This window comes from Channa argus, chromosome 10, assembly GCF_033026475.1.
Source record: "Channa argus isolate prfri chromosome 10, Channa argus male v1.0, whole genome shotgun sequence".
Taxonomy (NCBI): Eukaryota; Metazoa; Chordata; class Actinopteri; order Anabantiformes; family Channidae; genus Channa; species Channa argus.
Genome location: NC_090206.1, coordinates 13,817,973 through 13,845,876, shown reverse-complemented (window position 1 = coordinate 13,845,876; position 27,904 = coordinate 13,817,973). Strand labels below are relative to the sequence as shown.

Sequence of the window (27,904 nt, the reverse complement as noted above, 5' to 3'; positions counted from 1 at the left end):
TTTGACGCGGAACTGGAAATCTTTGATCTGCTCGTAGTCAAAAGAGCTCACTGCATGGATGACTCCACTATCAGCACTAACGGACACATATGAGGAGACTGCTACTCCGTTAACAGAGGCGTCCTCCAGTATGTAAGAAACACGGGCATTCTGGTTCCAGTCAGCGTCTGTGGCTTTCACTGTGAACATAGAGAGACCTGGTGTGTTGTTTTCTACAATGTACGCCTCATATGAGGTCTTCTCAAAGACAGGAGCGTTGTCGTTCACATCAGAGATCTGTAAGGTGAGAGTGACTCTGCTGGAGAGGGAGGGAACTCCTTCATCAGAGCAGGTCACTGTGATATTATACTCAGAGGACGTCTCTCTGTCTAATTCACTGTTTGTTACTAAGTTAAAGAAAATATTTGATGTTGATGTGATCGTAAAATAAATATTTTCATTTAAAAGACAGTGGACTTTGCCATTTTCATTTGAATCTGGATCTTGAATGTTCATCATTATCAGCACGGTGCCTGGCTTAGCATCTTCAGATACACTAGGTGACGCTGACATAATATTAATAACTGGTGGGTTATCGTTCGTATCCAGCACCTCAATCACAACTTTGCACACGTCTGAATTACCCCCGTCGTCTGATGTTTGAACATCTATCTCATAATATCTAGTTTTCTCATAATCAAGCTTCCCCATTAAGGTAACCACACCATTTTTAATATCAACATGAAACAATTCATTCGCGCCCTCTGGAACATTAGTGATCGAATACTGAATGTGCCCATGTGTACCTTCATCTGCGTCAGACGCACTCACCGTTGTTAGAACAGTTCCTTTTAACGCGTTTTCGTTCACAAAAGCCTTATACTCCGACTGAATACAAACGGGTGCATTGTCGTTTGCATCTAATACAGTTATGACTATTTGTTGTGTCCCAGACAGCTGTGGGTCGCCGCCATCTCTAGCAGTTAAAACTAAAGTAAATCGCTCCTCTTTCTCTCGATCTAGACACTGCTTCAAAACCATCTCTACATTCCTACTATTGCTAATTCTATGGGGGTTTAAAGTGAATATCTCATTTGAACTTAGCAAATAACCCTGGAGCCCATTAATACCCACATCGACGTCAATTGCCTTTTCTAAAACAAATTTCGATCCAATTTGAACCGTCTCACTAATATCCAACTTAATTTCACTGTTTTTAAAAGAGGGAGCATTGTCGTTAATGTCATTGATCTCCACAGTGACGCTGTAAAATTGCATAGGATTCTCCAAAATTATTTGAAAATCAAGAGCACAGGGCGTCGTCTGTCCGCATAGCGCTTCTCTGTCTATCCGCTCTTTGATTAGAAGAACTGCCCTTTCTTTATCCAGCTCGATGTACTCTTTACCTTCCCCTGTATATATGCGAGCTTTCCCTGATTTCAGCCGTCTTCCATCCAAACCTAAATCGTGTGCTATGTTACCGACTAAAGATCCTTTCGTCATTTCTTCAGGAATGGAGTAACTGACTTGCCCAAAAACCGAGCAGAGACAAACAAGCGATGTGAAGAGCAGTATTTGCCGTTTCATTGTTCTGCCCAACATTTTTCCGTCCACATAAACTGCTATCAAATCCATCCTCAAGTAAAAAGATATTTGGCACAAATATAAACATAAAATTCAAAGATATCCACAGTCTATATCCAATGCCGAAACGGGTCTGTAATCCCCCAGTTCGATAATCTCCTTGTTACAAACTGTTCCTTTTCTTTCACATTTTTGTATTTTCTCTTTTACATTTCGATTTGAGGGGGGAGGCACAGCTAAAATGAGGAGGAACATATCAGCAGGTTAGTCAACAGCGTCCCTGTGAGTTGGATGCACTGAAATGCACATTAAACAAACATTCTTGCTATGAACGTGTCTTTTATAGAGTATATGGGCACAATTCTTCTATATAAATATAGAAAAGAAACACATTAACAAGGGGATAGTGAGCGAACATACAAATACACTGTCTTATCCATGGTGCTGAAAAGCACAGGAAGAACAGAAACGATGAAAATACAGAACTCCCTGGGCCAACCATAAAGGCATAATATATTTGATGTTGATTCATAATTTGTAATGTAATAATTACAAAAAACAAATACTTTGTATGAGGGAAGTTATCCATTTCCATAAACATCTTATGATGAAATGTTTCAAAACATCACTGGTTTATCTAAAATATGAAACGCTCAAAATGTTACAAAAAACAGCTACACAATGAAATCAATTTTATCATGAACAACTAAGAATATGAGCAATGGTCTGAGGCTGCTTTTGGCGAAGAATTTATAAATAGTGAAAACAGAAAAAGATAGATATTCATTAAACGTTATTGAACAAGAAAGCCAACCTCTAGAGGAGAATCTGGTTCATCCAGGATGCTCTTTTCACTCTGTATCCGCTGCATCGTCCCTGATGAACTGGGGTCCATTATCAGCACGTTCTGACTACCGGCTCTGCCCAACTTACAGTCACTCTTTCTGGAGTCAGTCGTCCTGCACACCTCGTAATTGTACACGTGTTGGAGAGTCCCTGTCCCCAAAGTGTCTGAGTAACGCGGTGGATAATACGGAATCACAGGGAGGCTGGAGTGATACAGGACGCGAGACTGTCTCCACCTGTAGATTTTCATTGATATAATAACCACTAAACACGTGATGAACAGGAAGGAAACTACAGCCAGAGCCAACACTAAGTAAAAAGTCAGGTTGTCATTGTACTCCTTGTCGTGTGCAAAGTCAGTGAAACCCGACAGCACTTCAGGGAAGCTGTCGGCCACCGCCACGTTAACAATGACTGTAGCTGAACGAGAGGGCTGCCCGTTGTCCTCCACTATAACAGTGAGTCTTTGTTTGACAGCATCTTTATCAGTGACTTGGCGGATAGTTCTTATTTCTCCATTCTGTAAGCCCACTTCAAACAGCGCCCTGTCTGTGGCTTTCTGCAGTTTATAGGAGAGCCAGGCATTCTGTCCAGAGTCCACATCAACAGCCACCACTTTAGTCACCAGATAGCCCACATCTGCTGAACGAGGCACCATTTCAGCCACCTGAGAGCCACCAGTCTGGACTGGGTAGAGGACCTGAGGAGGGTTGTCGTTCTGGTCCTGGACCAGTATTTTCACTGTCACGTTACTAGTGAGTGGAGGAGAGCCTCCATCCTGTGCTTTAACAGTAAACACTAGCTGCTTTATCTGTTCATAATCAAATGAGCGCACTGCATGTATCACTCCACTTTCAGAGTTTATGGACACATATGAAGACACTGGGCTTCCAAGGATCTGCCTGTCTTCCAGAAAGTATGAGATTCTTGCGTTTTGATTCCAGTCTGAATCTGTTGCACTCACACTGAATATTGACATACCAGGAACATTGTTTTCAGTAATGCGTGCGGAGTAACTCAGTTTAGTGAAGAGTGGAGCATTGTCATTTACATCAGAAATCTTAAGATGTAGAGATATTTTAGTCGAGAGTGGAGGTGACCCTGAATCTTTCGCTGTTATTGTTATGTTGTATTCTGGTTTTGTTTCACGATCAAAAGACACTGCTGAAAGCAAATTGTAATAATTAGTTAATGACGATTGGATTTTAAAAGGAAGATTATAATCTACTGAGCATGTTACTTGACAGTTTCTTTCCGAATCTGCATCTTTAACGTTAAAAACAGCTATAGTCGTGCCTGGAGGGACATCCTCTGAAATCAGGCTGCTGAAGGACATTATATGTATAACTGGGGTATTATCATTTATGTCAGTGACCTCAATTACAACTTTTGTTGCGTCACTTAGGCCACCTTGGTCTTTGGCAATCACTCTTATTTCGTATTTTTTGTCTTTTTCAAAATCAATGTTATCAGCAACAGTTATTTTGCCGGTGAATCGGTCGATTTTAAATTGTTCACCAAACTTTCCCTTTGCATCAGAAAACGCGTAAGTTACCAAACCATTGGGGCCACTGTCTGCATCTGAAGCATTCACGGTAGTTATGTAAGTGCCTATCGGAGCATTTTCGGTCACAGTAGCAGTGTACAGCAACTGGTTAAATTTAGGAGCATTATCATTTGCATCAAGTACAGTGATCTCTATATTTGCTGTACCAGATCGCTGAGGAGTTCCGCCGTCTACTGCTATGAGTTTTAAAGAAAAGTGTGGATTTAATTCTCTGTCTAAAGGCTTCTGTAATATCATTACAGCTAATTTTATTCCATCGGAGTTGGAGTGTTGCTTAAGAACAAAATTGTCATTAGGGGATAAAACATAATTATGCAATCCGTGAATCCCTGCATCGGGATCGTATGCGCTTTCTAGATCAAAACGTGATCCTATTGTTGCGGATTCACTAATTTCAAGATTAATTACATTATTTCTGAACGTTGGCGCATGATCATTTACGTCTAATATTTCTACCGTTACCCTGTGCAGTTCAATTGGATTTTCTAGAATAATTTCAAAGCTGAAGCTGCACGGTGTCACTTCTCCACAAAGCTCTTCTCGGTCTATGTTCTCATTTACAACAAGGATCCCTTTGTCTGTCTTGAGCTCGGTGTACTGATTGTTTTCTCCACTCACGATACGGGCCCGACCAGAACGGAGCCTTTTCAGATCCAAACCAAGGTCTTGTGCTACATTCCCGATTAGGGAGCCTTTCTTCATCTCCTCCGGCATTGAATAACGAATTTGGCCACTGACGTTGGTGATCACAAGGACAAAAATGAGCAGTTTCCATGTAATTGTCCAACAGAACAGCCACTCACCGCATCGATGCTGGCACATCCCCATTTCGGCAAGATTGCAACCCTTATGCGATGGTAAATACAAATTCTTCACCCTAATATTTAGAAACAAGCTTGATTGCTGTTCAATATTGCTGCATTTGTTTGTATTCACATCATTCGTCTATCAAACAAAAAGGTTGTTACAAGTGAACTGACTGTCCGTCGAACAGCTCTTTCTGTTAAGACAAGCCTCTCCTTTTTCTGTCCTTTATAACACCAAACGCTGTTTTACTGATCAACAGCGTCCCTTAGAGGCGAACAGATGAAAGAACTTGGGGAGGTACACTAATAATTAAAAAAAAAAAAATGTAACCGACAGACTACAAACAAAGATTGAATATATCGACCCAAAATGTAACATTAAAACTCACACAAATCACCAAATCGATTACAACCAGAGAGAGAGAGCTGTATTTTACACAACCCAGTTTTGTTTTGAGGGACCGTTCAATAGTGTGGGAATTTTGAAAAGCGGTTAATGGTTAAAAAGTTAATACTTACTTATATTTAAAACATACTAATAAAATACACTAAAATGGGCAGTTATTATAACAGAACCTAGTACCTTAAAATAAACAAAGCTCTGCAGCAATGCAAATAAACAAGGCATTTTGATTCTCGGTTTACCAAATTCATAATGCTGTAAAACATTTTAGTGGTATTTGATTGACGATACAGCGGAGTAAAGGTAATCTGCTTGTGACTTATGCCAGGATATACTGTAAATGCATGACAGTACATATATACATACATATACATCTCACTGATAAATTAGTGAAAACATACGAATATTGTGTGGTCATAAGTTTAACCATTTCACAATTGTTCATAAGAAATCTGTTGTTTTCTGTCAGTTTTGATAACAGCACAGTGATATTAATATCAGTACTCCAATGTATTTTAATATGCTGAAGGCTGCTTTAGTTTTAAATCACTTTTTCATATTTCAAGTCTGCATTTCCCTGACTGATGAATTCTTTATACAGTCAAATTGTAAAAGTGTAGAAATGTGTCTTTGAGAGGGGTGTGAAGGTCCTTTTACCTAAAATAAGAAGATGAAGTAAATAACGTTTGCTTCTACAGTGAAATTCAAATATTACATCAAATATGTGCTGATCAAATAGAATATATGATGAATTTCAAATAAAACGTGTCTTATGTATTTGTTAACACCGAATCATTATTGATGATTCATGTTAATCTTAATATTCCACAAGTCAAATCAATAATGCAAATACTGTATTTTAATGTAGTACTATTGGGGACATGATTTATTAATGACTTAAAAACCAAAGGAAATAGCAAATTTTCATTTTCACAAGGACAGATTATCTATTATATCCATATTTGACATTTTAATGTTATGTCTACATTAATACAATCGCATTCGATAGGCTACCATCCTCTGGTCAAGTTGAGACAGATGTTTGGGTGATGACTTGAAATGGTTCGTCTTTGAGCAAATGGTGCTGTTTTTAAAAGTGACAAAAAAACAGATTTCTCACAAAGGAAGGTGAATCGTTTAAACTTGTGACGTCGCAATACAAATAGTGAATTATTAAGGAGGTGAGGCGCTCGAAAGATCCGAATAAGCATAAAAAAAAAAATAAAATAAACGTTGTTTTCAAATGACGGAGACTAAGATGCTGTCCATGGCGCTGAAAATGAGGACCAGCACAAAAATGAATCACTGTATATGGACGTAGCCATATTTAACTAACCTCTAGAGGAGAATCTGGTTCATCCAGGATGCTCTTTTCACTCTGTATCCGCTGCATCGTCCCTGATGAAAAGGGGTCCATTATTAGCACGTTCTGACTATTGGCTCTGCCCAACTTACAGTCACTCTTTCTGGAGTCAGTCGTCCTGCACACCTCGTAATTGTACACGTGTTGGAGAGTCCCTGTCCCCAAAGTGTCTGAGTAACGTGGTGGATAATACGGAATCACAGGGAGGCTGGAGTGATACAGGACGCGAGACTGTCTCCACCTGTAGATTTTCACTGATATAATAACCACTAAACACGTGATGAACAGGAAGGAAACTACAGCCAGAGCCAACACTAAGTAAAAAGTCAGGTTGTCATTGTACTCCTTGTCGTGTGTAAAGTCAGCGAACTCCGACAGCACTTCAGGGAAGCTGTCGGCCACCGCCACGTTAACAATGACTGTAGCTGAACGAGAGGGCTGCCCGTTGTCCTCCACTATAACAGTGAGTCTTTGTTTGACAGCATCTTTATCAGTGACTTGGCGGATAGTTCTTATTTCTCCATTCTGTAAGCCAACTTCAAACAGCGCCCTGTCTGTGGATTTCTGCAGTTTATAGGAGAGCCAGGCATTCTGTCCAGAGTCCACATCAACAGCCACCACTTTAGTCACCAGATAGCCCACATCTGCTGAACGAGGCACCATTTCAGCCACCTGAGAGCCACCAGTCTGGACTGGGTACAGGACCTGAGGAGGGTTGTCGTTCTGGTCCTGGACTATGAGTCTAACTGTAGCCACCGAACTTAGAGGAGGTGATCCAGCATCACGAGCAGTTACGTTAAATTCGAACCACTTGATGTGTTCATAATCAAAAGACTTCAGTGCATGAATAAGACCGTTTTCTGAATTTACTGACACTAATGAAGACACCAGAAGCCCATTAATTTCTTTTTCTTCCAGAAAGTAAGAAATCCGAGCATTTCTGCCCCAGTCTGCATCAGTAGCGCTGAGAGTAAACACAGAGAATCCAGGAGAATTGTTCTCTGGTACAGTCTTACTATATTCAGATTGATCAAATTGAGGTGGACTGTCATTTACGTCAGACACCTTTACATTGATGGTTTTACTGCTAGACAGAGGCGGGGAGCCTTTGTCAGAGACCGTTATGGTGATGTTGTACTCAGCAAGACTTTCTCTGTCTAACAGGTTATCGGTTACTATGGTGTAATAACCAGTTAGTGAAGATTCGATTTTGAAAGGTATGTCAGAGTTGATGGAGCATTTAACAACACCGTTACCATCAGAGTCTTCATCATCCACGTTAACAACAGCTATAGTTGTACCTGGGGGGGAATCCTCAGATACTGAGTTAGAAAATGACATAAGCTGTATTGTAGGGACATTGTCATTCTCATCAATTATGTGAATAATAACTTTGCACGTGTCTGTATATCCCCCGTGGTCTCTAGCTTGAACGTTTAATTGATAAGTTTTGGATTTTTCAAAATCTAGTTTACCTAAAACTTTAATTTGCCCTGTTTCAATATTGACTTCAAAAAGCTGTTTTGCATCTTTGGTGGCATGAGGGATTGCAAATGTCACTTCCCCATTGACGCCTTTATCTACGTCAGTGGCGCTAACAGTGGTCACCACTGTTCCTTCAGGGGAATTTTCTTTGACATCTGCTTTATAAACAGCCTGGCTGCACACTGGAGCATTGTCGTTAGCATCAAGTACAGTGATATGAATCCGCACTATCCCTGATCTATGGGGATCACCGCCATCTGAAGCAACCAGCACCAGTGTATGAGTCTCCTCTTTCTCTCGGTCTAAAGGGTTTTGTAAAACCATTTCGATAAATCTGCCTCCATCCGGTTGGCTCTGTACCTCCAGTTTGAAATGATCTAAGGGTTTAAGGGTATATTTCTGAATATCGTTTTTTCCAACATCGGGGTCGTCTGCACTCACCAAAGAGAAGCGAGTTCCTGGTGCAGCATTTTCAACAATTTCCAAATTGATTTCCTCCTTTGGGAAAGATGGGCTGTTATCGTTGATGTCTATCACCTCCACTGTTACCCGATAAAGCTGGATCGGATTTTCTAAAATGACTTCGAAACTAAAGCTACAGGGCGTCGTCTTCGCACAAAGCTCTTCTCGGTCGATCCGCTCCTTAATAACAAGCGTGCCTTTGTCTCGGTTTAAATCAACATACTGTCGAATTCCTTTTGTGATAATACGAGCTTTACCTGACACGAGCCTCGCCACATCCAAGCCTAAATCTCTAGCAATGTTTCCAACAAAAGATCCTTCGGCCTGCTCCTCCGGTATGGAATACCGAGCCTGTCCTGTCACTGAGCCCATATTGAAAAGACAAAGAGTAAAAAACAGTGTCTGCCATCGTCCTCTGCCAGCGTTTATCCGCATACAAGCCATCATAAATCCAATGGGTTCAGATGCAAAAATATGTTTCTGTACAAAATATCTAAATTAATAAGCAAACAGAAACTCTGATGTTATATTTCCAGAAAGACATTCACGGAGCAGACCGTCACGGTTCCTATTTCCAACAGAAAACATTGAGGGAGCTGAAGGCTTGAAACGCTGCACCGCCTATTTGGACAATTTGTCAGTGATGTATCAACAGCGGCCCTCAGAGACCCTGCACATTAATGTATCATCTGTATGTGTCGAGTTTAAAGAGTGCAGTAAAATCAAATGGTTCCCTTTGAGATTTCTATCAAACATTTGAAAAAAAAATTCAACATAGGAGGAGCAATCAGAAGCCAAACTAAATATGTTCTTTTCCACAAAAAATACCTCCATTAGGGATTATGGTGAATTCAAACTGTGTTCAAAATGTCACAATAAACATAATAAAACTGAAAAAAAAAAATGATTGTCTAAAAATTATTATAAAAAAAGAGCAAAAAAATGCACAGGTAGTACTGCAATCTAAACTAGAATGGGCATTTCCTGCAGAAAATGCGTGTGATTGCTGAAAGCCAGCCTCCGCAGCCGCTGCAGCCATCGCCGAATCTGCAGCTCTGAACGTTGTAGAAGCGACAGGAAACACTGTAGCATGTGTAGTTTTTTAAAATATTGAACAACTAGTGAAAGCACATGAAACAATAAGGAAGTTTTCAATTGCTATTCACCAACTCTCCAGCAGATGGCAGCCTGTCCAAAGGAATCAACTGTTGCCATCTTGCCCTCTCAACACTAATTGATTTCTGAAGATAAAATACAAAAAATAAAAACACTCACAATAGCGCCCCCAGTGGAGAAACGTTTAACACGCGTGTTTATGGCAGTGTCCTGCATTGCATTAGCTTAAAAAAAAAGATCGAAACAGTTGCAGTACCGCGAACGGTGGTAGTACTAAAGGCCCTGTACAACATAGAAGTGAAATCAGAAAAAAAAAAGTTTTTAGGAGTTAAAAAACGAGTTAAATAACTGACCACACGGTTGCCCATACTGTAACATGTGAAGCATTTCATCATGGGGCAGCATGGGTCAAAGTTTCATAACAATATCACGTGTACTTTCCGAGATACAGCCATGTGAAGATTGTTCTCATAGACCGCAAAAAACAAATCATACAAATATTCATAATAATTATTGTACATCAGCTGTCAGCCCACAGAGTAATACATCAACTCTCCTAACTGTACTTAACATATTACAGTTGGAACCATGTTTCTATCTGTAAGCGTGTAGGACTAGTTGCATGTCAAAACAACTAACATAAACATGCTGATATCTGACCACACGGTGGCGCTATAGAGCCCACGCTGTAACATGTGAAGCTCTTCATCATGGGACAGTACTAGACAAAGCTGCATCATGCTACCATGTGTAGTTTTTGAGATATTGCAGTATTAAGATTCCTCTCATAGACGGCAATGCAAAAAACAAATCATACAAATATTCATAACAATTATTGTACATCAGCTGTCAGCCCACAGAGTAATACATCAACTCTCCTAACTGTACTTAACATATTACAGTTGGAACCATGTTTGTATCTGTAAGCGTGTAGGACTAGTTGCATGTCAAAACAACTAACATATACATGCTGATATCTGACCACACGGTGGCGCTATAGAGCCCACGCTGTAACATGTGAAGCTCTTCATCATGGGACAGTACTAGACAAAGCTGCATCATGCTACCATGTGTAGTTTTTGAGATATTGCAGTATTAAGATTCCTCTCATAGACGGCAATGCAAAAAACAAATCATACAAATATTCATAACAATTATTGTACATCAGCTGTCAGCCCACAGAGTAATACATCAACTCTCCTAACTGTACTTAACATATTACAGTTGGAACTATGTTTCTAGCTGTAAGCGTGTAGGAGTAGTAGCATGTCAAAAAACGCACATAAACATGCTGATATCTGACCACACGGTGGCGCTATAGAGCCCATGCTGTAACATGTGAAGCATTTCATTATGGGACAGCATCCCACAAAGCTGCATCATGCTACCATGTGTAGTTTTAGAGATATTGCAGTTTGAACATCACTTCCATAGACTTTCCATTCAAAAAAAAATTCATATTAATATTCATAATAATTACAGTACATTAGCTATCAGCACACAGGATAATAGCACACCTCTCCCAACCATGCTTAACATGTTACAGTTGGAACCATGTTTACAGCTGTTAGCACTTAGGAGTTTTAGCACGCCGAAAAACGTACGGAAGAATCCGGAATAATAACAAAATTAAATACTGGAAACAACAATTTTAGCAATCACACTAATGAAAAGAGCTGTGAAAGTGGTGGTTAAGAATAAATATTTGTTATAAATTACCTTTTTATCCTTTAAATTTGTTCTTTAATTTTTTTTTTTATAAAGGCTGCATGGAGTGTTGGTTCTCACTGAAAACAAATCTAAAAGTTTGCTCTGACATTCACCGATTAACCTGTTAAACCGTAACTACATTAATTAGACGCTGAATATGTGAATAATATAATAATTATAAGGATAATACTAATAGAACAACATGTGCTACAAATCGTTTATAGAGTTACTTCAGTATTGACACCGCGACAGTTTCAGCACCATGGACAGCGAAGATTTCACCGTTACTTACAGTTTAAAACGCTTGGGAGAAAGAAAATCATTAAAAACAAAATGATTACATTTTCCACTCACCAAAGTTGACATTTGAGAACAGGTGCCTGATAGATGGTTTTCCACCTGTGACATATCGAGTCCAGCATCATCCACACTGACTAAACTTTGACTCATCGTTGGCATACATTTCATGTCACTTTTTCTGGAGTCAGTCGTCCTGCACACCTCGTAATTGTACACGTGTTGGAGAGTCCCTGTCCCCAAAGTGTCTGAGTAGCGTGGTGGATAATACGGAATCACGGGGAGGCTGGAGTGATACAGGACGCGAGACTGTCTCCACCTGTAGATTTTCACTGATATTATAACCACTAAACACGTGATGAACAGGAAGGAAACTACAGCCAGAGCCAACTCCAAGTAAAAAGTCAGGTTGTCATTGTACTCCTTGTCGTGTGCAAAGTCAGTGAACTCCGACAGCACTTCGGGGAAGCTGTCGGCCACTGCTACGTTAACAATGACTGTAGCTGAACGAGAGGGCTGCCCGTTGTCCTCCACTATAACAGTGAGTCTTTGTTTGACAGCATCTTTATCAGTGACTTGGCGGATAGTTCTTATTTCTCCATTCTGTAAGCCCACTTCAAAAAGCGCCCTGTCTGTGGCTTTCTGCAGTTTATAGGAGAGCCAGGCATTCTGTCCAGAGTCCACATCAACAGCCACCACTTTAGTGACAAGATAGCCCACATCTGCTGAACGAGGCACCATTTCAGCCACCTGAGAGCCACCAGTCTGGACTGGGTAGAGGACCTGAGGAGGGTTGTCGTTTTGGTCCTGGACCAGTATTTTCATTGTCACGTTACTAGTGAGTGGAGGAGAACCTCCATCCTGTGCTTTGACGCGGAACTGGAAATCTTTGATCTGCTCGTAGTCAAAAGAACGCACTGCATGGATGACTCCACTATCAGCACTAACGGACACATATGAGGAGACTGCTACTCCGTTAACAGAGGAGTCCTCCAGTATGTAAGAAACACGGGCATTCTGGTTCCAGTCAGCGTCTGTGGCTTTCACTGTGAATATAGAGAGACCTGGTGTGTTGTTTTCTACAATGTACGCCTCATATGAGCTCCTCTCAAAGACAGGAGAGTTGTCGTTCACATCAGAGATCTGTAAGGTGAGAGTGACGCTGCTGGAGAGGGAGGGAACTCCTTCATCAGAGCAGGTCACTGTGATATTATACTCAGAGGACGTCTCTCTGTCTAATTCACTGTTTGTTACTAAGTTAAAGAAAATATTTGATGTTGATGTGATCGTAAAATAAATATTTTCATTTAAAAGACAGTGGACTTTGCCATTTTCATTTGAATCTGGATCTTGAATGTTCATCATTATCAGCACGGTGCCTGGCTTAGCATCTTCAGATACACTAGGTGACGCTGACATAATATTAATAACTGGTGGGTTATCGTTCGTATCCAGCACCTCAATCACAACTTTGCACACGTCTGAATTACCCCCGTCGTCTGATGTTTGAACATCTATCTCATAATATCTAGTTTTCTCATAATCAAGCTTCCCCATTAAGGTAACCACACCATTTTTAATATCAACATGAAACAATTCATTCGCGCCCTCTGGAACATTAGTGATCGAATACTGAATGTGCCCATGTGTACCTTCATCTGCGTCAGACGCACTCACCGTTGTTAGAACAGTTCCTTTTAACGCGTTTTCGTTCACAAAAGCCTTATACTCCGACTGAATACAAACGGGTGCATTGTCGTTTGCATCTAATACAGTTATGACTATTTGTTGTGTCCCAGACAGCTGTGGGTCGCCGCCATCTCTAGCAGTTAAAACTAAAGTAAATCGCTCCTCTTTCTCTCGATCTAGAGACTGCTTCAAAACCATCTCTACATTCCTACTATTGCTAATTCTATGGGGGTTTAAAGTGAATATCTCATTTGAACTTAGCAAATAACCCTGGAGCCCATTAATACCCACATCGACGTCAATTGCCTTTTCTAAAACAAATTTCGATCCAATTTGAACCGTCTCACTAATATCCAACTTAATTTCACTGTTTTTAAAAGAGGGAGCATTGTCGTTAATGTCATTGATCTCCACAGTGACGCTGTAAAATTGCATAGGATTCTCCAAAATTATTTGAAAATCAAGAGCACAGGGCGTCGTCTGTCCGCATAGCGCTTCTCTGTCTATCCGCTCTTTGATTAGAAGAACTGCCCTTTCTTTATCCAGCTCGATGTACTCTTTACCTTCTCCTGTATATATGCGAGCTTTCCCTGATTTCAGCCGTCTTCCATCCAAACCTAAATCGTGTGCTATGTTACCGACTAAAGATCCTTTCGTCATTTCTTCAGGAATGGAGTAACTGACTTGCCCAAAAACCGAGCAGAGACAAACAAGCGATGTGAAGAGCAGTATTTGCCGTTTCATTGTTCTGCCCAACATTTTTCCGTCCACATAAACTGCTATCAAATCCATCCTCAAGTAAAAAGATATTTGGCACAAATATAAACATAAAATTCAAAGATATCCACAGTCTATATCCAATGCCGAAACGGGTCTGTAATCCCCCAGTTCGATAATCTCCTTGTTACAAACTGTTCCTTTTCTTTCACATTTTTGTATTTTCTCTTTTACATTTCGATTTGAGGGGGGAGGCACAGCTACAATGAGGAGGAACATATCAGCAGGTTAGTCAACAGCGTCCCTGTGAGTTGGATGCACTGAACTGCACATTAAACAAACATTCTTGCTATGAACGTGTCTTTTATAGAGTATATGGGCACAATTCTTCTATATAAATATAGAAAAGAAACACATTAACAAGGGGATAGTGAGCGAACATACAAATACACTGTCTTATCCATGGTGCTGAAAAGCACAGGAAGAACAGAAACGATGAAAAGACAGAACTCCCTGGGCCAACCATAAAGGTATAATATATTTGATGTTGATTCATAATTTGTAATGTAATAATTACAAAAAACAAATACTTTGTATGAGGGAAGTTATCCATTTCCATAAACATCTTATGATGAAATGTTTCAAAACATCACTGGTTTATCTAAAATATGAAACGCTCAAAATGTTACAAAAAACAGCTACACAATGAAATCAATTTTATCATGAACAACTAAAAATATGAGCAATGGTCTGAGGCTGCTTTTGGCGAAGAATTTTTAAATAGTGAAAACAGAAAAAGATAGATATTCATTAAACGTTATTGAACAAGAAAGCCAACCTCTAGAGGAGAGTCTGGTTCATCCAGGATGCTCTTTTCACTCTGTATCCGCTGCATCGTCCCTGATGAACTGGGGTCCATTATCAGCACGTTCTGACTACCGGCTCTGCCCAACTTACAGTCACTCTTTCTGGAGTCAGTCGTCCTGCACACCTCGTAATTGTACACGTGTTGGAGAGTCCCTGTCCCCAAAGTGTCTGAGTAACGTGGTGGATAATACGGAATCACAGGGAGGCTGGAGTGATACAGGACGCGAGACTGTCTCCACCTGTAGATTTTCATTGATATAATAACCACTAAACACGTGATGAACAGGAAGGAAACTACAGCCAGAGCCAACACTAAGTAAAAAGTCAGGTTGTCATTGTACTCCTTGTCGTGTGCAAAGTCAGTGAAACCCGACAGCACTTCAGGGAAGCTGTCGGCCACCGCCACGTTAACAATGACTGTAGCTGAACGAGAGGGCTGCCCGTTGTCCTCCACTATAACAGTGAGTCTTTGTTTGACAGCATCTTTATCAGTGACTTGGCGGATAGTTCTTATTTCTCCATTCTGTAAGCCCACTTCAAACAGCGCCCTGTCTGTGGCTTTCTGCAGTTTATAGGAGAGCCAGGCATTCTGTCCAGAGTCCACATCAACAGCCACCACTTTAGTGACAAGATAGCCCACATCTGCTGAACGAGGCACCATTTCAGCCACCTGAGAGCCACCAGTCTGGACTGGGTAGAGGACCTGAGGAGGGTTGTCGTTCTGGTCCTGGACCAGTATTTTCACTGTCACATTACTAGTGAGTGGAGGAGAGCCTCCATCCTGCGCTTTTACAAATACCTGCAGTTTTTTAACTTGCTCATAGTCGAAGGATCGCACTGCATAAATGTCTCCCGTTTCAGTATTTATGGAAACATAAGAAGATGCCGCATTACCGTTGATTTTTGTCTCTTCGAGAAAGTATGATATTCTGGCATTTTGATTCGAATCAATGTCCCGCGCTTTGACAGAAAATATGGACAAGCCAGGGGAATTGTTTTCTGTAACATGTGCAACGTAGTTAATTTGATCAAACACTGGAGCATTGTCATTCACGTCAGAGATTTTAAATTGTAATACTGTCGTGGTTGACAGCGATGGAGATCCTGAATCTGTGGCTTTTACAGTTATGTTGTACTCTGGTACAAATTCTCTGTCAAATGATGACTCTGTAACTAATGCATAATAATTAGTTAAAGTTGATTTTATTTTGAATGGGAGGCTGTTATCAGTTGTACAGATAATTTGACCATTTTGTTCTGAATCTGCGTCCATAACATTAATAATTGCTATAGTTGTACCTGAGGCAGAATCTTCCGGCACAGGACTGGAAAATGACATAACATTTATGACAGGTGCGTTATCGTTGACGTCTACAATGTCTATAAGCACTTTACTTGAATCGGTCAAACCACCTTTGTCAGTAGCTTCAATCATAATTTCATATTTCTTATCATTTTCATAATCAACTTGTCCTACAAGTGTTATAGTTCCCGTAAGTCCATCTAAATGAAATATGTGCGCGAGCTGCTCTTTAATGTTTGAAAATGTGTACGAAACGGCACCGTTTGATCCACTGTCTGCATCACTTGCACTCACTGTCATGATATAGGTGCCTTTCATTGCATTTTCTAATACACTAGCTCTATAGAGAGACTGGTTAAAAATAGGAGGATTATCATTAACATCTAGCACTGTAATATCTATATTTACTGTACCAGATTTATGCGGAGCTCCACCATCAATAGCAATGAGCTTCAACGACATTCTTGGCTCGGTTTCTCTGTCTAAGGGTTTTTGTAAGATCATCTCGGCATATTTTCTTCCATCTGGATTTGAATGTTGCTTCAAACTGAATACTGCATTTGTTGTTAATATGTATTTCTGCAGATCATTACTACCCACATCGGCGTCGTCTGCACTGGCTAATAAAAATCGTGATCCCAGTGAGGCTGATTCGCTTATTTCAAATAGAATTTCGTCCTTTGAAAATGTCGGAGAATTGTCGTTTATGTCAGTAATTTCTACTGTTACTTGGTGCAACTCCATAGGATTTTCCAAAATGACCTCAAGGCTGAAGCTGCATGGTGTTACGTCCCTACAAAGCTGCTCTCGGTCTATTCTCTCCTTCACCACTAAAATGCCTTTGTCTGTTTTCAGCTCAATGTACTGGATGCTTTGTCTTGTCACGATACGGGCACGACCAGAACGAAGCCTCTGATCATCCAAACCAAGGTCTTGGGCTAAGTTACCAATAAGCGACCCCCTTTTCAGTTCTTCTGGGATTGTGTACCTGATTTGACCGGACACTACCTGACTGAGACACGGCAGGGACAGCAGAAGCCACCATATTGAACTGCAGTATAAACTCCATTTCACGAAGGAGGGGGATTTTTCAAAAGCCATGGTACGAAAAAACAAAACAAAAAACGATGACGGGAAAATCCACAAAACTGAGATAGTTACATCAAGTAATCCTTTGATTTGAAAAGGCTCGCTGCGACTGAATTTCTGTCCGTCGCACTTATCGTTAAACTCACAGACTGTTTTTTTCCACTGCTAAACGGTAAAATGAAAGCTCTGCCTCCACAGAAAGAACTCTGCATACTTGTTTCTCTGACCAACAGCGTCCCTTACTGTTTAAAGCATGAATGTCATGTACACGTTGGAAAAAAGTCAAGTAATAAAAATAAAGATAACTGAATAAATTGATATATAGACACATATAGAAAAAACAAATATATACGTTTCTTTTGTTTGACAACTTTGCCGTAGGTATTTAAACCCAATCTAAACCATAAATTGTATTAGTTAGAACGAAGGCTTCGGTGTCATTTGCATTAACTTACACCAGATCAAATTGTATAAAGCTTTAAACTGGTGAAATATCATATGTAGCAGTTTTAGTAAAGTAAATTTGGCATTAAAGGAGACATGTAACCCCCAGTGATTGCATATGTGCATAGGTTGTGGCTGTAAAAACATATCACGAGTTACGAGTAAACTGTGAGTCAAAAGGCTTGTATTAACCTTCGAAAAAACAAATAATTACTGAGATCAGTATGTTGAAGGCCTCACCTGTAGAGGTGAGTCTGGTTCATCCAGGATGCTCTTTTCACTCTGTATCCGCTGCATCGTCCCTGGTGAACTGGGGTCCATTATCAGCACGTTCTGACTGGCTCTGCCCAACTTACAGTCACTCTTTCTGGAGTCAGTCGTCCTGCACACCTCGTAATTGTACACGTGTTGGAGAGTCCCTGTCCCCAACGTGTCTGAGTAACGTGGTGGATAATACGGAATCACAGGGAGGCTGGAGTGATACAGGACGCGAGACTGTCTCCACCTGTAGAATTTCACTGATATAATAACCACTAAACACGTGATGAACAGGAAGGAAACTACAGCCAGAGCCAACACTAAGTAAAAAGTCAGGTTATCATTGTACTCCTTGTCGTGTGCAAAGTCAGTGAACTCCGACAGCACTTCAGGGACGCTGTCGGCCACCGCCACGTTAACAATGACTGTAGCTGAACGAGAGGGCTGCCCGTTGTCCTCCACTATAACAGTGAGTCTCTGTTTGACAGCATCTTTATCAGTGACTTGGCGGATAGTTCTTATTTCTCCATTCTGTAAGCCCACTTCAAACAGCGCCCTGTCTGTGGCTTTCTGCAGTTTATAGGAGAGCCAGGCATTCTGTCCAGAGTCCACATCAACAGCCACCACTTTAGTCACCAGATAGCCCACATCTGCTGAACGAGGCACCATTTCAGCCACCTGAGAGCCACCAGTCTTTACTGGGTAGAGAACCTGAGGAGGGTTATCGTTCTGGTCCTGGATATTTAATTTAATTGTTGTATTGCTGCTTAAAGGTGGGGAGCCCCCATCCTGTCCTTTTACAAAAATATGTATACATTTAATTTGCTCATAGTCAAACGACCTGAGTGCCTGTATAACTCCACTTTCCGCATTAACAGATATGTAAGTGGATATGGGGTTACCATTGAACTGCGTATCAATAAGCAAATAAGAGACTCGGGCATTCTGCCCCGAGTCAGAGTCACGTGCTTTGACAGATAATACTGACAATCCCGGGGAGTTATTTTCCCAGATATTAGCTTCATAATAACCTTGTTCAAATAGGGGGGCATTATCATTGACGTCGGATACTCGAAGTGTTAATGTTTGGTTAGTTGAAAGTGGTGGCCGACCTTCATCCACAGCCGTGAAAGTGATGTTGTAATCAGGGTTACGCTCCCTGTCAAGGACACCGCTTGTTACCAGAGTATAATATTTCTTTAGAGAGGAGTGGATTGTGAAAGGAATATTGCCATTAACTGAACAGCCTACTTTACCATTTCCTCCCGAATCTAAATCTTTTACGTTTATAATAGCTACAGTGGTTCCACTGGGAGAATCCTCAGCGATAGCACTTGAAAACGAGGTTAGTGTTATTACAGGTGCATTATCATTCACATCCGAGACTTCAATTATTACATTTGTTGACGTGCTTTGTCCGCCTTGATCTTTGGCCAGAACTCCAATCTCATATATTTTAGTCTCTTCATAATCAAGCATACCATTTACAGTTAAATCACCACTGTTTTCATCCAGATGAAACAGTTCAGCTACATTAGTAGACATGCGATTAAAATGGTATGTAACACGGCCATTCATTCCTTCATCTGCATCTGTTGCGCTCAAAGTCATTACTAATGTTCCTTTTGGAACATTTTCTTTAACAGACGCCTTAAAAATCGATTGGGTATAAACTGGGGCATTGTCATTTGTGTCTCGGACAGTCACATGTATCTTCAGTGTCCCTGATCTGTGTGGCTCGCCTCCGTCCACTGCTGTTAGCGTGAGAAGCAGTTTTTCCTCTTGCTCCCGATCTAAAGCATCAGAAAGGAAGACCTGCGCATATTTATGACCATTTGGGCTGGACAAGACCTTAATGTTAAAATGTGTTGTTGGGTGCAGTGAATAGCCATGTAAAGCATTGATGCCAACATCAGGGTCAGTGGCACTTACTTGTAATATTTCGGTTCCAGCAACAGCAGATTCTACTATTTCTAAATGCATTTCTTTGTCATGAAATACGGGCGCGTTGTCATTAATATCCAACACTTCCACCACAACGCTATGTAGTTGCATGGGATTAGTCATAATCATTTCAAAATTCAAGCTACAGGGCGATGTCTGCCCGCAGAGCTGCTCCCTATCTATTCTTTTTTCCACGACCAGAATCCCTTTGTCTTCATCCAGCCTAATATACTCGCTGCTGTCACCGCTAACAATTCGGGCCGCGCCAGATTTTAGTTTCGTTGCGTCGATGCCCAAATCTTCAGCAACATTTCCTACAAAGGAGCCCTTTCTCATTTCCTCTGGAACAGCGTAGCGGATCTGGCTGACTGTCATCCCGGTAAGAAAAGCAAGAATGAAGGCTTGTACTTGCCATTTAATCGTGGGTTTGCTGATGATAAAGAACATATTTCCCAAACAAAAATATCCAACTGAACGCCGAGAATGTCAGAAAAAAGCCTGCCTATGATCCCGTATCGTCTTAATTTTCCCTGTTTATAATCCACAACGTGCAAACGAATACATCCGTCTAAAATTCATGAGTTAAAATAAAGACCGAAGGTTCTGCTCTCCACGGTACACTAACAGGAAAACTGAGGCTACAACAGGATTTTAAAAGCATCAAATGTTCTTTGAAGACCAACAGCGGCACTTAGAGTCCGATATAAAAATCACAAGTAAAGTGCTTAAAGAAAAATACTCTGCAATGTTGCTGAGAGTGTAAGAGCTAATACTGGAAGTCAAAAGAATTAACACACATTGATTTAGATTGCCATTTCTATGTATGGATGTGTTGCGTTAAATTAGAAAGTGAGATATGAACGACTTCATACTGTCTGTGCGCAAGTAAAGTGAGAGAGAAAAATATATATTAACTCTACAAAACAATAGGTGAAATAATGTGTTCGTCATTGTATTGCATTTGCTTTCACACTCTAAAAATTAGCTATAGACAAAAATCTAACACATCATTGTAAAAGTTAAAAAACACAAAACAGCCTAAAGATTATGCACATTTGGGGACATGGAACCCTGTCAATGTGCGTACTGGTACTAAAGGACTATTTTTAACTTAGTCTAAATGGACAACCTATGAGGAGAGCTGTCTATAGTAATACTGAAACAAGCCTCAAAGCAGGTTGAGAAAATTGCATGAAAACAGAAAACTACACTTCAATGATACATTTAAAGTTTGAATTATGGATTAGTAAATAAAAGCTTTAGAAGAAAACGCGGTCAATATGACAAACTTTTACTTTATGGGGATTTTTATTTTAATTTATGTTGTTCCAATTCTTAGATGGTCTCAGATTTTGCAGTTCAGTTACATTAGTAGACATGCGATTAAAATGGTATGTAACACGGCCATTCATTCATTCGGGGTTAAAACAAGTGAAATAATCCATGCATTTAATACATAATGTTCTATTTTGTTATAAAAGCGCAATTTCTCAGGCCCACACTGTCTACAGATATGTAATTTAGAAATACATGGGCTCAGTTTGATAAAAGAGAAACGCTATTTGTTAAGCTTAAAGTTAAATTACAAACTTATTCAAAACAATAATGAGTTCTAACCTCTAGAGGAGAGTCTGGTTCATCCAGGATGCTCTTTTCACTCTGTATCCGCTGCATCGTCCCTGATGAACTGGCGTCCATTATCAGCACGTTCTGACTACCGGCTCTCCCCAACTTACACTCACTCTTTCTGGAGTCAGTCGTCCTGCACACCTCGTAATTGTACACGTGTTGGAGAGTCCCTGTCCCCAAAGTGTCTGAGTAACGTGGTGGATAATAAGGAATCACAGGGAGGCTGGAGTGATACAGGACGCGAGACTGTCTCCACCTGTAGATTTTCACTGATATAATAACCACTAAACACGCGATGAACAGGAAGGAAACTACAGCCAGAGCCAACACCAAGTAAAAAGTCAGGTTGTCATTGTACTCCTTGTCGTGTGCAAAGTCAGTGAACTCCGACAGCACTTCAGGGAAGCTGTCGGCCACCGCCACGTTAACAATGACTGAAGCTGAACGAGAGGGCTGCCCGTTGTCCTCCACAATAACAGTGAGTCTTTGTTTGACAGCATCTTTATCAGTGACTTGGCGGATAGTTCTTATTTCTCCATTCTGTAAGCCCACTATAAACAGCGCCCTGTCTGTGGCTTTCTGCAGTTTATAGGAGAGCCAGGCATTCTGTCCAGAGTCCACATCCACAGCCACCACTTTAGTGACCAGATAGCCCACATCTGCTGAACGAGGCACCATTTCAGCCACCTGAGAGCCACCAGTCTGGACTGGGTACAGGACCTGAGGTGGGTTGTCGTTCTGGTCCTGGACTATGAGTCTAACTGTAGCCACAGAACTCAGAGGAGGTGATCCAGCATCACGAGCAGTTACGTTAAATTCAAACCACTTGATTTGTTCATAATCAAAAGATTTCAGTGCATGAATAAGACCGTTTTCTGAATTTACTGACACTAATGAAGACAACTGAAAACCATTAATTTCTTTCTCCTCAAGAAAGTAAGAAATCCGAGCATTTTGGCCCCAGTCTGAATCAGTAGCGCTAAGAGTAAACACAGAGAATCCAGGAGAATTGTTCTCTGGTACAGTCTTACTATATTCAGATTGATCAAATTGCGGTGGACTGTCATTGACGTCAGATACTTTTACATTGATGGTTTTACTGCTAGACAGAGGCGGGGAGCCTTTGTCAGAGACCGTTATGGTGATGTTGTACTCAGCAAGAATTTCTCTGTCTAACAGGTTATCGGTTACTATGGTGTAATAACCAGTTAGTGAAGACTCGACTTTGAAAGGTATGTCAGAGTTGATGGAGCATTTAACAACACCGTTACCATCAGAGTCTTCATCATCCACGTTAAAAACAGCTATAGTTGTACCTGGGGGAGAATCCTCAGACACTGAGTTAGAAAATGACATAAGCTGTATTGTAGGGACATTGTCATTCTCATCAATTATGTGAATAATAACTTTGCACGTGTCTGTATATCCCCCGTGATCACTGGCCTGCACGTTTAATTGATACGTTTTGGATTTTTCAAAATCTAGTTTACCTACAACTTTAATTTCCCCTGTTTCAATATTGACTTCAAAAAGCTGTTTTGCATCTTTGGTGGCATGAGGGATTGCATATGTCACTTCACCATAATGGCCTTTATCTGCGTCAGTGGCGCTAACAGTGGTCACCACTGTTCCTTCAGGAGAATTTTCTTTGACATCTGCTTTATAAACAGCCTGGCTGCACACTGGAGCATTATCGTTAGCATCAAGTACAGTGATATGAATCCGCACTGTCCCTGATCTATGGGGATCACCGCCATCTGCAGCAACCAGCACCAGTGTGTGAGTCTCCTCTTTCTCTCGATCTAGAGGGTTTTGTAAAACCATTTCGATAAATCTGCCTCCATCTGGTTGGCTCTGTACCTCCAGTTTGAAATGATCTAAGGGTTTAAGGGTATATTTCTGGATATCATTCTTTCCAACATCGGGGTCATCTGCACTCACTAAAGAGAAGCGAGTCCCCGCTGCAACGCTTTCAACAATTTTCAAATTGATTTCCTCTTTTGGGAAAGACGGGCTGTTATCGTTGATGTCTATCACCTCCACTATTACCCGATAAAGCTGGATCGGTTTTTCTAAAATGACTTCGAAACTAAAGCTACAGGGCGTCGTCTTTGCACAAAGCTCTTCTCGGTCGATCCGCTCTTTAATAACAAGCGTGCCTTTGTCTCGGTTTAAATCAACATACTCTCGGCTTCCTTTTGTGATAATACGAGCTTTACCTGACACGAGCCTCGCCACATCCAAGCCTAAATCTCTAGCAATGTTTCCAACAAAAGATCCTTTGGCCTGCTCCTCCAGTATGGAATACCGAGCCTGTCCTGTCACTGAGCCCAGCATAAAAAGACAAAGAGTAAAAAACAGTGTTTTCCATCGTACTCTACCAGCGTTTATCCACATACAAGCCATCATAAATCCAATGGGGTCAGATGCTAAAACATGTTTCTGTGCAAAATGTCTAAATTATTAAGCAAACAGAAACGCTGATGTTATATTTCGCAGAAAGACATTCACGGAGCAGACTGTCACGGTTCCTATTTCCAACAGAAAGCACTGAGGGAGCTGAAGGGTTGAAACGCTGCACCGCCTATTTGGACAATTTGTCAGTGATGTATCAACAGCGGCGCTCAGAGCCCATGCACGGTAATGTATCATCTGTATATGTTAGAAGTATGACTTTAAAGTGTGCAGCAAAATCAAATCGTTCCCTTTGATATTTCTATCAAACACTTAGAAAACAAATCTACAAAAGAAGGGCAATCAGAAGCCAAGCTAAAAATGTTCTGTTCTACAAAAACTACCCCCATTTAGGATGATGATTAATTTAAACTGTTATAAAAATGTCACAATAAACATAATTAAAGTGCAACATAATGTTGGTCAAAAAATTATCATAATGTAAGAGCAAAAAAAGCACATGTAGTACTGTAATCTAAATGAAAATAGCTGTAGAAGTGGGAGTTCAGAATAAGAAGAGAAAAGGAAAATATTTTTTATAAACCACTTTTTTGTCCCACGTTCTTTAATTATTTTCATACTAAAGTCTGCATGGAGTGTTGGTTCTCATTGAAAACAAATGTAAAAGTGTGCTCTGGCATTCACGAATAACCTGTTAAACCGTAACTACCTTAATCAGACGCTGTATATGTGAATAATATAATAATTGTAAGGATAATACTGATAGAATAACATGGGCTACAAATTTTATATAGAGTTACTTCAATATTAACGACTTGACAGTTTCAGCACCACGGACAGCGAAGGTTTTACAGTTACTTCCAATTTAGAACAACTGGGAGAAAGAAAATCATTCAAAACGTAATAATTACATATGTCACTCACCAAAGTTGACAATCGAGAACAGTTGCCTGATAGATGCTTTTAAACCTGAGCCACCAAAAGGCTTAGGAAAAGATTTGAATTCGGATGTAAAAATATATTTTTTTTAAATTACAATGTTTTTTGATTGAACGTCAACGATGTATATTCAGTTTTATTACACAAAATGTGCAAAGTGTCTACATACTGCAACTAACCTCTAGAGGAGAGTCTGGTTCATCCAGAATATTGTTTTTTTCACTCTGTATCCGCTGCATCGTCCCTGATGAACTGGGGTCCATTATCAGCACGTTCTGACTACCGGCTCTGCCCAACTTACAGTCACTCTTTCTGGAGTCAGTCGTCCTGCACACCTCGTAATTGTACACGTGTTGGAGAGTCCCTGTCCCCAAAGTGTCTGAGTAACGTGGTGGATAATACGGAATCACAGGGAGGCTGGAGTGATACAGGACGCGAGACCGTCTCCACCTGTAGATTTTCAGTGATATTATAACTACTAAACACGTGATGAACAGGAAGGAAACTACAGCCAGAGCCAACACTAAGTAAAAAGTCAGGTTATCATTGTACTCCTTGTCGTGTGCAAAGTCAGTGAACTCCGACAGCACTTCAGGGAAGCTGTCGGCCACCGCCAGGTTAACAATGACTGTAGCTGAACGAGAGGGCTGCCCGTTGTCCTCCACTATAACAGTGAGTCTCTGTTTGACAGCATCTTTATCAGTGACTTGGCGGATAGTTCTTATTTCTCCATTCTGTAAGCCCACTTCAAACAGCGCCCTGTCTGTGGCTTTCTGCAGTTTATAGGAGAGCCAGGCATTCTGTCCAGAGTCCACATCCACAGCCACCACTTTAGTGACCAGATAGCCCACATCTGCTGAACGAGGCACCATTTCAGCCACCTGAGAGCCACCAGTCTGGACTGGGTACAGGACCTGAGGAGGGTTGTCGTTCTGGTCCTGGACTATGAGTCTAACTGTAGCCACAGAACTCAGAGGAGGTGATCCAGCATCACGAGCAGTTACGTTAAATTCAAACCACTTGATTTGTTCATAATCAAAAGATTTCAGTGCATGAATAAGACCGTTTTCTGAATTTACTGACACTAATGAAGACAACTGAAGACCATTAATTTCATTCTCCTCCAGAAAGTAAGAAATCCGAGCATTTTGGCCCATGTCTGCATCAGTAGCGCTGAGAGTAAACACAGAGAATCCAGGAGAATTGTTCTCTGGTACAGTCTTACTATATTCAGATTGAGCAAAGTGAGGTGGACTGTCATTTACGTCAGACACCTTTACATTGATGGTTTTACTGCTAGACAGAGGCGGGGAGCCTTTGTCAGAGACTGTTATGGTGATGTTGTACTCAGCAAGACTTTCTCTGTCTAACAGGTTATCGGTTACTATGGTGTAATAACCAGTTAGTGAAGACTCGAGTTTGAAAGGTATGTCAGAGTTGATGGAGCATTTAACAACACCGTTACCATCAGAGTCTTCATCATCCACGTTAACAACAGCTATAGTTGTACCTGGGGGAGAATCCTCAGATACTGAGTTAGAAAATGACATAAGCTGTATTGTAGGGACATTGTCATTCTCATCAATTATGTGAATAATAACTTTGCACGTGTCTGTATATCCCCCGTGGTCTCTAGCTTGAACGTTTAATTGATATGTTTTGGATTTTTCAAAATCTAATTTACCTTCAACTTTAATCTCCCCTGTTTTAACATTTACAGCAAAAAGCTGCTTTGTTTCTTTTGCAACATGAGCTATGGAATATGTCACTTCACCATAATGGCCTTTATCTGCGTCAGTGGCGCTAACAGTGGTCACCACTGTACCTTCAGGAGAATTTTCTTTGACATCTGCTTTATAAACAGCCTGGCTGCACACTGGAGCATTATCGTTAGCATCAAGTACAGTGATATGAATCCGCACTGTCCCTGATCTATGGGGATCACCGCCATCTGCAGCAACCAGCACCAGTGTGTGAGTCTCCTCTTTCTCTCGGTCTAAAGGGTTTTGTAAAACCATTTCGATAAATCTGCCTCCATCCGGTTGGCTCTGTACCTCCAGTTTGAAATGATCTAAGGGTTTAAGGGTATATTTCTGAATATCATTCTTTCCAACATCGGGGTCGTCTGCACTCTCCAATGAGAAGCGAGTTCCTGGTGCAACACTTTCAACAATTTCCAAATTGATTTCCTCCTTTGGGAAAGATGGGCTGTTATCGTTGATGTCCATCACCTCCACTATTACCCGATAAAGTTGGATCGGGTTTTCTAAAATGACTTCGAAACTAAAGCTACAGGGCGTCGTCTTCGCACAAAGCTCTTCTCGGTCGATCCGCTCCTTAATAACAAGCGTGCCTTTGTCTCTGTTTAAATCAACATACTGTCGGCTTCCTTTTGTGATAATACGAGCTTTACCTGACACGAGCCTCGCCACATCCAAGCCTAAATCTCTAGCAATGTTTCCAACAAAAGATCCTTCGGCCTGCTCCTCCGGTATGGAATACCGAGCCTGTCCTGTCACTGAGCCCAGCTTGAAAAGACAAAGAGTAAAAGCCAGTGTCTGCCATCGTACTCTACCAGCGTGTATCCACAAAGAAACCATCATAAATCCTATTTGTAATAACGCACAAATCGGTTCCAGTAAGATCCTATGCAATACAATCCACAGTTTATAAGAGCGATGGTATGTTTAGCCGATACAATTCACGAACCTTCCTCTGTCTTTCACAAGCAGAATAGGAATGAGTGAACTAAAGGGGTGGATCGCTGCTCTGCCGAGTTTGACAGTGTCAGCAATGTAACGACAGCGGCGCTCAGAGTTCATGCATGGTAATGTATCTCCACCATATTATTATGAAAAGTTTAAATAGTTTAAGACAATATTAATAGTGATCTTTAAAATTATAAATCTGCTGCCACCGCAACCCGACTCAGTATAAGCGGAAAGTAAGGAATTATTTAACATGTTTAACAAACAGTAGATGAGAACAGAAC

At 40.8% G+C, this 27,904-nt stretch overlaps 4 protein-coding genes across 34 annotated transcripts in view; all 4 read right to left on the bottom strand.

Annotated features, from left to right (window-relative positions):
* The window catches only part of LOC137133993 (protocadherin gamma-A11-like), a 238,444-nt gene that overhangs the window by 94,751 nt on the left and 115,789 nt on the right, over positions 1-27,904 (bottom strand). For 2 of the 31 annotated variants that reach the window (XM_067518283.1, XM_067518307.1), the window contains exon 1: positions 17,968-20,530. The exons of 25 other annotated variants lie outside the window; for them this stretch is intronic. In XM_067518283.1, coding sequence (XP_067374384.1) covers positions 17,968-20,376 — 2,409 coding nt within the window. In that variant the 5' untranslated portion in view covers positions 20,377-20,530. Of the gene's footprint in view, positions 1-2,377; positions 4,951-11,675; positions 14,219-17,967; positions 20,531-27,904 lie in introns of those variants that run through there. 4 more of the 31 variants (XM_067518276.1, XM_067518301.1, XM_067518277.1 and 1 more) reach the window with 3 other exon arrangements.
* Positions 6,044-9,120, bottom strand: LOC137134001 (protocadherin gamma-A6-like). Its single transcript, XM_067518331.1, has one exon. The coding sequence runs from the start codon at positions 8,940-8,942 to the stop codon at positions 6,513-6,515; it is 2,430 nt and encodes an 809-aa protein (XP_067374432.1). The 5' UTR covers positions 8,943-9,120; the 3' UTR covers positions 6,044-6,512.
* On the bottom strand, positions 14,827-17,472 carry LOC137133998 (protocadherin gamma-A1-like). The gene has a single exon (XM_067518328.1). It carries the CDS (start codon positions 17,293-17,295, stop codon positions 14,842-14,844), a length of 2,454 nt encoding a protein of 817 aa, XP_067374429.1. The 5' UTR covers positions 17,296-17,472; the 3' UTR covers positions 14,827-14,841.
* On the bottom strand, positions 21,224-24,116 carry LOC137133999 (protocadherin beta-16-like). Its single transcript, XM_067518329.1, has one exon. The coding sequence runs from the start codon at positions 23,965-23,967 to the stop codon at positions 21,520-21,522; it is 2,448 nt and encodes an 815-aa protein (XP_067374430.1). The 5' UTR covers positions 23,968-24,116; the 3' UTR covers positions 21,224-21,519.

Coding starts and splice junctions, on each gene's coding strand:
- LOC137134001 (XM_067518331.1), bottom strand. CDS start 8,942: ATGATGGCTTGTATGCGGATAAACGCTGGCAGAGGACGATGGCAGACA.
- LOC137133999 (XM_067518329.1), bottom strand. CDS start 23,967: ATGATGGCTTGTATGTGGATAAACGCTGGTAGAGTACGATGGAAAACA.
- LOC137133998 (XM_067518328.1), bottom strand. CDS start 17,295: ATGGCTTTTGAAAAATCCCCCTCCTTCGTGAAATGGAGTTTATACTGC.